At 42.0% G+C, this 9272-nt stretch overlaps 1 protein-coding gene across 9 annotated transcripts in view; it reads left to right on the forward strand.

Moving 5' to 3' along the window:
• NUP93 (nucleoporin 93) overlaps window positions 1-8894 on the forward strand; it is a 129357-nt gene extending 120463 nt beyond the window's left edge. For all 9 annotated transcript variants that reach the window (XM_050922766.1, XM_050922768.1, XM_050922767.1 and 6 more), the window contains 3 exons: window positions 32-115; window positions 2061-2189; window positions 8666-8894. In XM_050922766.1, coding sequence (XP_050778723.1) covers window positions 32-115; window positions 2061-2189; window positions 8666-8776 — 324 coding nt within the window. In that variant the 3' untranslated portion in view covers window positions 8777-8894. The remainder of the gene's footprint in view (window positions 1-31; window positions 116-2060; window positions 2190-8665) is intronic.
• The last annotated feature ends 378 nt before the right edge of the window (window positions 8895-9272 follow it).

Consider the following 9272-nt stretch of genomic DNA (forward strand, 5'->3'; position numbering starts at 1 on the left):
TGTTATTTAGCCTACTCTTCTTTTTTTGTAGATTATTGAACATCTAAAACTCGTGCCCCTGAGCCAAGACTGTGTGGAAGAGAGGGTGGCTGCCTTCAGAAATTTCAGCGATGAAGTAAGCAACGCCCTATGCCTTCAACCTTTTGCTATTTCTGTCTTGCCAGAGAAGTGGAAGAGCCCTGTAGTTTTGCTGTTTTATAGTTTGTAACGGGAAATATTATTGATCAGGTCCAGATTAATTCTATGTTCCAGTCTTTGAGCACGACATTTTCCATTACACCACTAGGGCTCCTCCATGCAGCATTAAGATCAGACACTAGAAACCTCAGAACTTAGTAACCAATTTTGTGGAACAGGATCTGTTTGGAATCTTCCGCACCATGTTTTGTGAGTTCTAACACCAAATTCAGAAAAAGTATTTGAAAAGTTTCAACATTTTTATTGAATTGGGCCCTCGATGCTTTCAACAGCCACTCAGCATGTGAGGGAACGTGGGTTTCTTTCCTTCCAAACTAAAGGAAATTATAACTGGTTTGCAGGCTGCAGCAATTACCCTGGGAGATTGTCCATTGAAATTGACGTTCCAGGGGCAAAGCCTCCTTAGCACTTACTTTTGAACCTTATATCAAATGTTAGATGTAATCTTAAAATATATTAAAGAGGATTTTTAATAGCATAATTGTTTTTTGCTGCTAAGTGAACTTACCAATGAAAGGCTTGTGAATGAATGAATGACATTTCCCTTCAAGCCTTAGAATTTATTGATTCCTTCCTGATTTATACATATGGTAGACTGTTGCCCTAAAGTCACTTCCCTGTAATCAAACTGCCTTAGATTCTAACAGGTGCAAATCCAGTTGAAGAATTTAACATTGTGGGTCTTGGATGAGTTTACAAGCAAGGAGTCATCTTCAAAGTACTAGCTGAGGTGGTAAAAGAAGGATTTTCCTACCATTTATTTGATCATGATGGTTAGTGGTAGGATGAAGCATCTTGATCAGCCTTTATTGTGCTTTCTGTTGTCTTAGCACAAAAAGTAGTATCCAAATGACCACCATGCCCGTAGCTAACACTACAGAATTTTAGAAAAAAAAAACAAACACCCCTCTGCTGCAGCATAATTGATGGTATTAGCGGTGGGGAATTTTCTAACATTCCATAACATGTGCATGGCCCATCCGTAAAGCATCCTCTATGTCTACCTACTACTAACAAACAACCACAGCCTTTTGACCTAAGGGATCAGTATTTAAAAGAGAAGAGTGTCTGGAACCATTTGAAAGCAATCTCTTCAGTGTAATACCCGGTTTCTAATACTGGCGGGGAGAGAGAGCTCAATGGTTGGAGCAGTGGCCTGCTAAACCCAGGGTTGTGAGTTCAATCCTTGAGGGGGCCATTTAGAGATCTGGGGCAAAAATCTGTCTGGGGATTGGTCCTGCTTTGAGCAGGGGGCTGGACTAGGTGACCTCCTGAAGTCCTCTCCAACCCTGATATTCTATGAATAGTGGTTCCCTTTGTTGGCCTTTCAAGTCCAGTTCAGTTGATCTCACACCAACATTTTAAGAAGATGTCTTGTGCCCATGCTGACATGACAGCATTGCTGTCATCTCTTGACACTGTTTGGAGCAGTGAATCATACAGTACTAAGAATGAAAAAGGTACTGATTTCAGTTTCACTCTTCATGTCCTAGATTTGTAAATCAAGTCTATAGTGTCTTCATGGAAAACTTGGAAATCTGTCCTGTTTAGAAGCAGTTCTGCTGATGTCATCAACGTTTTTCTTCCCTCCAATTTCATTTCTTTGGATATTTGCCATAAATCAGCATATTTTATTTCTTCAGAGTCCATATTCTGCTGCTGCTCATTCCCCACCTGAAGTCACAATCCTCTATTCATTATGACCCAGTCATCTTCAAATCAAGTTAATTATGAGGTGGCATTTCTCAACACATCCTGTATAAACAACAGATAGCGCTCAGCTTTCTGACCTCTTATACTAACAATAATGACTCCAGGTTGACCTGCTCTTCATTCCCTTGTGTTCTTTTTTCTTTGCATAGATCAGACACAATTTATCTGAGGTCCTTCTTGCGACCATGAATATTTTGTTCACGCAATACAAGAGGATGAAAGGTACAAGCCCTGCCACTCCTGCAAGACCCCAGCGTGTAATGGAGGATAGAGATTCGGTAAGGTTATAGTCCTTATCATCCATCAGTGATGTTTGCTGAATGCTTTCTTCCTTTGTTTTGAGATTTTGGGTCTCAAATGCGTGTAACAATGAACCTCAAGTGGTCACTATCTTAGACTGACTTGTTATTCACTTACAAGACAGCTTGCTTAGGGCATGTCTACACTGCAGTTAACCGAGGATCTTAGCGGTTTTTAGTCTGTGATCCACACACAAAAACCTCTCATCCGGGTTTGGAGGCGCTTTAAGCCTCGGTTACCTGACCTAGCTGAGGACGTGGGTTAGAACATAAGCACTGTGTTGACTAAGGCTTGAGCCCGCCCAGTTTGTAGTGAGGATGCAGGCTTTAAAAAAAGGGTCAGGACAAAGATTCAGGGGGGCTCAACCCTTTAATGTTGGGAAAGAATGTCATTGTAAATCACACTGCCCTAATTTTAAAAAGGAGTTACATCCTTATCAAGAAAAAAGTGTAATTAAATTTGCCTGTTGGTGGGATCTTTCTTAGCTATTATCCCATAACTAATGCACTGAATCCCAATGATTGATGCAGTGGATTTGACTGTTACACTGTTCACTGTTAAGAACCTGACTCCCTCGCCTCCTGTCATTTAGGTTAGTGCTTTATCTCTGATGTTGCAAAACAGATTTCTAGATCTTGTTTCCATTTTCACCTGGGTGGGGTGAGGTGAGCGGGTAGGAGTTTTGAGACCCCCACGATCCCAAACTTCCACACCAAGGAAACATGGAAGGACATTAGGAACGTTTAGAAATTACTCAAGGGCAGCAAAATAAACCTCCAGTATGTGTCACTGCAGGAACGGACTTTAAACCGAACAAAAGAGTTTTCAGTATTACTGATTGTGACTGGGACCAAACCTGAAGTCTTTACTCAAGTAAATCTCCCATGGATAGGCCTGAGTAAGGAGTACAGGAACTCGGCCTTTAATTTAACTGGTTAGGGGAAAGCATAAGTTCCCCTTTTTAGAGTTAATAGCTCAGGTCATAGCCAGCTTTATGTCATGCATTTATCACATACTAGGCAAATACTATAGCTTGACTTGCACATTTCAGTATTGGAGAGAACCTTTTCCACAATAGATACATTTAAAAGAGAGTGAAGTTTACATTTGTTAAAAACCAAGGTGATAAAGTACCTTTTTGTTTTGATGTACCATCTATACTTGTATAGGTCATTTAACTACAAAACCCTGCCTTGCAATAACAGTCGTAACCTAGACTGGCAGAAGCAAGGAAGGACTTTTAGCAGTCGGGCCGTCACATCACTTTTAACTTACTCTTACGTGAAGTGGTCTCAGAATAATGCAAGATAATATCTGTGATATGTGCTCCCAGTACTGGCATAAGGGTGGAGGAGTGGCAGCTTTGCTTGTAAGTTAAGCCTGCTCCTTCAACTCCATGTGTTTTTTGTTCATGTTTCACGGTGTTGTGCCATATTGTGTAGGTTCTATTTTCTGCCTTCTCCACTCAGGTATAACTCCATAAGTCCCATTGCAGGGTGCATGGTTGGTCAGGGATAATAAAGCTGATCATTGATAGGATTAGCTGCTAGCTAGCAGGGCTTTGCATAGAAGGAAACGAGTATGTTTTCCAGAGCCATTCTAATGTCAGCTTCTTTGCGGTGAAGGTGTTTAATGAGCAGCCTGTGCATTCCTATGTTGTTGCAGTTGTGGACAGCTGCTGATTGTTTTCCTTGTTTAAAAATCCTTTTAACTTTTATATTTCAGGCATGAAAGCTTCTTACTTGGCTTTCTAGCCTCGTTGTGGCATCTTAGATATTTGGTGGTGATCAAAGGCACAACTGGATTTCTGTTTCAATACTATCCCATTTCTGTGCAACAGGAGCCTACTATTAGACATTGCAGTGGGCAGTGTGGCTGCCGTGCCCTGTTCAGTGGAGTCACTTGTGGGAAAAGAGGACAGTAGTGCTGATCATAACTCCACAAGACTTAAGACATCTCCCTCCTGTGGAATTAGTTACATTTGCTGGGGGATGTAAAAAAACCCACAAAACTATGGCCACCATCCTCCCCTTACTTCTGCAAAGAAGAGCTCAGACCCACAGATTTGACCCTTGGGGCATGGAAGGAGAGGTAGTTAATGGCTCTCTAGCGTGCTTCCCTTTCTCCTTACCATGCAGAAACCCCCCAGATGGCTCTGTGGCATTCCAGTTTTGCTGTTGTTGGAGTGCTTATTTGGGGGGAGGGAGGGTGGAGAATGAGAGAAGGAAGGGGCCTTGCTCCAGCAAAATCTTCCCCCACCTAAATCAGCAGGGGAAGCCAACATGAATTCCTGTAGAGCACTTCCTCCTCTGCACATTTGGAAAATATAAACACCCCAACACCCCCGGGAGAGGGGAGAGATTCTAGGGGAAGGTCCTGGCAGCATGGCTCTTGTCAGCATTTTCCAGGGGACTCAGCAAGATGAGGAGAGGCTAGGCCGCAGTACAGAGTCCAAGGTTATTCACAGAGATGTCTGTTACCTTCATCAGATCTCTAGAGATCTGCAACTGCCTCCTGGAGCCCTTTAGCGTCTTCGGTGGTAGGGGACCCCTCCTCTCTTCAGGAGAACCAACAGGAAATGTCACAAGTAGCACTTCTTGCCTTTTCCAGTCCCCATGCAGGTTATTCCTGTTCAGGGGAGAATGGGACTCTGGGTTAGAAGACCATAATTCTCTTAATCGCCACTTAAATGTGCCCATTGGTGCCAAACAGGGCCACTAGGGTGACCATCTTGAGCCATATTCCAGCAACATCAGGGAGAGTTGTATAGGATCCATACAGAGCACACAGCAGTGGGATGTATAAGAATACCGCCAGTGGTGGGACACATGCACTGTTTTGCTTTGTCAATCTTCCTGCTTCCATTAAAATAATAATAATCATCTCTGGCTTTCCTAATGCCGGTTGAAACCAAGCTACCTCTTAAAATATGTTTTAAATAGCCAGGTTTTTAAGTAGAGCAATTTTTAGGAATTTATTTACTGATGAAATTAATTGGCATAGTGGATTAAGAAACAAAATCCTATCCAGCCAGACCTGGCCTGTTTGCCAAGTTTCAGTCCGATACAGATTACAGCAAGCCAAATTACGTTCTGGAAAAACATGCTTTTAATGGCAGCGGCAGCTAAAACCTAATTAACACGTCACTGCCATGTAATACACTCGCCCAGTGATTTGCTATTAACTTTCGGGACAGCTGAAGGGCATTCTCCTGGCAGAGGAAATGTGAAGTGAAAAAGCCACAGGGCTCTTTTTGTTTGCAGTTTTATTTCAAAGCACAAGTGAAAGTTGTGTTGTGTTTCGTTGATTTCTTCCTGAATGATCATTAAGTAATTACAACCAATGGAACACCAACATCTCTAGGCATCTTTTAACCTTCTCTGAAAACCTCCACGCCATACTGCTGGGGATCAGAATGGCTTTTTAAAAATACGTTGGCTCCCATATCACCAGTGAAAAGATAAGGGGGACAGTAAATTCACTTACTTTAAAGAGGTCACTGTTTATTCCCTGCTCCTCAGCTTTACTGTTCTTCATCATCATAATTTCTTGCCTTTTTGTAAAGCGCTTTCGTCTCAAAGAATCACACCGCAAACATGTGATTTACAGACGTAACCGATTCAGTTCTGCTTGGCGAGCACTTCGCCCACCACTGAAATGCAGCCCACCTGTGGGGCAGAATGTGACTGCACAGCAACTGTACACAAGAGCTTAGGGAGAGCTTAAAAGGAAAATGTTGATGGTGGGAGGAAGTGCAGGGGTGAGTCAGAGTCTGTGTACAGAAAGTTGTCCACTGATTTGGGATTTGGCTAGGTTACTAGGGTTAATATCCCATATCTCACTTCATAATTTTCCTGCCGTTGCAGGGGCCTCAGGCATTGGTAGCAACTTGCTCCCTCCTGTTCTCTTCCTGAGGACTGAAACGCCTTAGGGTATGTCTGCCCTGCAGTGTCAACCCAGGGTTAGTGTGACTCGAGGCAGCTGACCCACGTTAGGGAACCCTGGCTTTGAGCATCTACATTGTATTTAAACCCTGTGTTAAGAATTTTCTGACCCATCCTTGAACCTAGGGCTCTGGTGTCCACAATGCAGTGCACAGACCTGAGTCAAAGTAACTCTGTCCCACAGTCTCTAGTGCTCCCCCTGCCCCCCAAAGAATGGGTGGTCTAGCCCTAGGACTGTGCTGCACATTATCAGGAAGCAGCTGGCTTGGCAAAAGGCTTGATGGGTTCGTTCTCCATTGCAAAGCCAGGAAGCGCTCTGATAATGTGCTTGCAAGTTGGTGATCGGAACGCAGTGGGTTAACGCTGACCTGAGCTGTTGTCCTGGCTTCCATTTTCAGCAGAGTGGATTGCAGGTTGTTGGGATAGAGCAGGCTAAAGATGTTGTCCCATGGAATTGTGGGATATTTCCAGCTCACTCCTGGGACCTGAGTCAAGTGGAGCTGTGTCCACGCTGCAAAGCAATAGAGCTCAGACTCTGGGTCTCGGCTTAACTCGAGCTTGGAACCTCCAGCCCTCTAGAGTCTTGGGACCTGGGTCCGAGCCCTGTGTAGGTGCAATTGCAGTGTAGACACAAGGGAAGTTAGGCTTGAGCCTGGGCTCCAGCATGGGCTTACGTTTCAGTGTAGACATACCCTCAGTGAAACCCAGGTTATTGGACTCAACACAGGACTAACTGGATGAAATTTAATGGCCTCTGATATACAGGAGGTCAGGCTAGATGATCTGATGGTCCCTTCTGGCCTTAAACTCTATGAAATATACTAAATAACCTACTGTCTGATAAATTGCAATGGGATCTGAGTGACTGCAGATCTGTAGAACCTTGGCCTTGCATCTCCCTTGAGCGGTCACCTCCAGCAGTGTATTGCTGCTGCACTGATTCAACACTGACTCAGAGGGAAGAGTGCCCCCATTGACTCACTAGCAGCACCGCTTGCAGCATGTAGGTGTTCTTAGAGGTCTCTCATCCAAATCCTTATTTAGCCCAACCTTGCTGAACTTCTGAGGGATGACCAAGAGGATTGCAGCACCAGATCACAATGTGATGATGTATTGCAGCTGTGCCGTCTGGTTTTGTGTAGTGCCATCTCTTTAGAAAACAGCGCTGGAGGGGTTTATACACGTGCTATTTATATAACATAAGTGGAATAAAATGACATTTGAGCTCAGTATTAAATGAAAATTATTTAGTATTTTCCTATATTATTAATCCAATTTTTCTTAAATTTGAGACACTGGATTTATGCATTAGCCAAATGTGGATGCCCTTATTAAATTACATGCAACCAGGTTCTGTTTCCATTGGCCAAATAACCTGTTTAATATTGTACTGAAAAGGGATGATCTTGCCCAGACGGGTGCAGGGGTGCCGTTGTTACTGAGTCCAGCTACAATAGGGTTCAATAACTGCGGTTCGTAAATCCCTGTAATCTGATTCATTCTGCCCTTGATTAACCATTGATATGCCCTCAACAGTCCATGGTTGCTTCAATTTCCCAATTCATCCAGCAGACTGAAGAATGATCTTGAGTCCCATTATGTCTCTAAACAGAGACTTTTCAGTATAACAATTTAAGGATACTTCATGTTTAGGAGGAAGACCTTACTGCAGGCTAACAAAAGCCTCAGTTTTCAGCCTCTGATTTATTATGCACAGAATATGGGTAACCTAACCATGTAATCTGGAAACATTCTCAAGATATCCGAGTTGGGTTTTATACATTTAAGTTTTTTAATTCAGGAAATTTTTTAAAAATTGTTTTAGAATCTGCAGCTGCAACATGGCCACCTTCACGCACATGTCGTATTTTCTGTTACAGTATAGGGTGTTAACATTAAATTAATACCTTTGTAGGCCTGATTCTCAGTTACATTCACTGCTGTGGCAGAGTAAAGGCACTTTAAAAGGGGTATAACCCATTCTGCCAGTGTGGTGTAAGGGCCTTAGGGTAATAGAGAATGAAGACCCTAAATGTATGGGTAGTGTGACTAACTTCAGGATCAGTACTTTTGTATTTCCTCTCATTTGTGCTTTAAAGTGTCAATTGTCACATTGCATTGATGTGATTTTTTTTTTTAATTTCTTAGTCTTTTAAAAGAGAGAAGAATTTTGATACAGCGATGGAAATCAGTGAGATTGTTCTTGCAGCAGGGTAGTACTCTGTTGCTGAAAAAGCCTTTTTGGGGGAAATTTTACATCAATAGGATTTTTAAATGAATGGGTGACTTAACATACTTTTGACATTCACAAATGAAAATAATTGGATTTCCTTGCTAACTGTGGAGAAGCATTGTCAGAAGAGTAACAGTGTGAAAGACAGATTATCTGTTCCTGTTTGATTTGGGAGTGTTTCATAAATGAATCTGTAAATGAACCACTGTTCAGAGTTGTGTGGTGTTTCGATGGACCCAATTTAAAGTAACTGGTACTTTATTTTTTTATTTCTTAGCAACTCCGGTCCCAAGCTCGTGCACTGATAACATTTGCTGGGATGATCCCCTACAGAACGTCAGGAGACACGAATGCAAGACTGGTGCAGATGGAAGTCCTTATGAATTAGCACAGATGCTTTCAGTTAGAACTGTAGCATCATCTCCTTCCTGTCATTAGTTCTTTAAGGGCCCAATATCATTTTGTATCCTGTATGTTTGTCGATGAAAATAAATTTCTTTGGTTTATATTTGTTTTTGACATCTTTTTATTTTCACTGATTTGTATTTTTTTATTCATTTTTTTTTTTAAATTGCTTTATAGAAAAACATGCTTTAAGTAAATGGGCCATACAGAGAGAACTTTTATTTTAAAAGAGGTCAATAAACTACTGTATAGTACAATCAGGAAGTGACAGATGAAGCTTTTAATGGCAATGCCGTTTTCTCTGAATTGACCATTTAATAACCACACAGCTTAGAAATCTTAACCTTTTGGGGTTTCTTTGAAAAATGAAGGTAATTTAAAAGTTGAAAAGCTGTGTATGTACTTTGCATTACGTAAGAGATGCTGTACAAAACATACATTGTTCTCTCGTTAATAACTATATACCTTTATATGCTGCA

The sequence above is a fragment of the Gopherus flavomarginatus genome, chromosome 14 (genome assembly GCF_025201925.1).
Source record: "Gopherus flavomarginatus isolate rGopFla2 chromosome 14, rGopFla2.mat.asm, whole genome shotgun sequence".
In the NCBI taxonomy this organism is placed as follows: domain Eukaryota; kingdom Metazoa; phylum Chordata; order Testudines; family Testudinidae; genus Gopherus; species Gopherus flavomarginatus.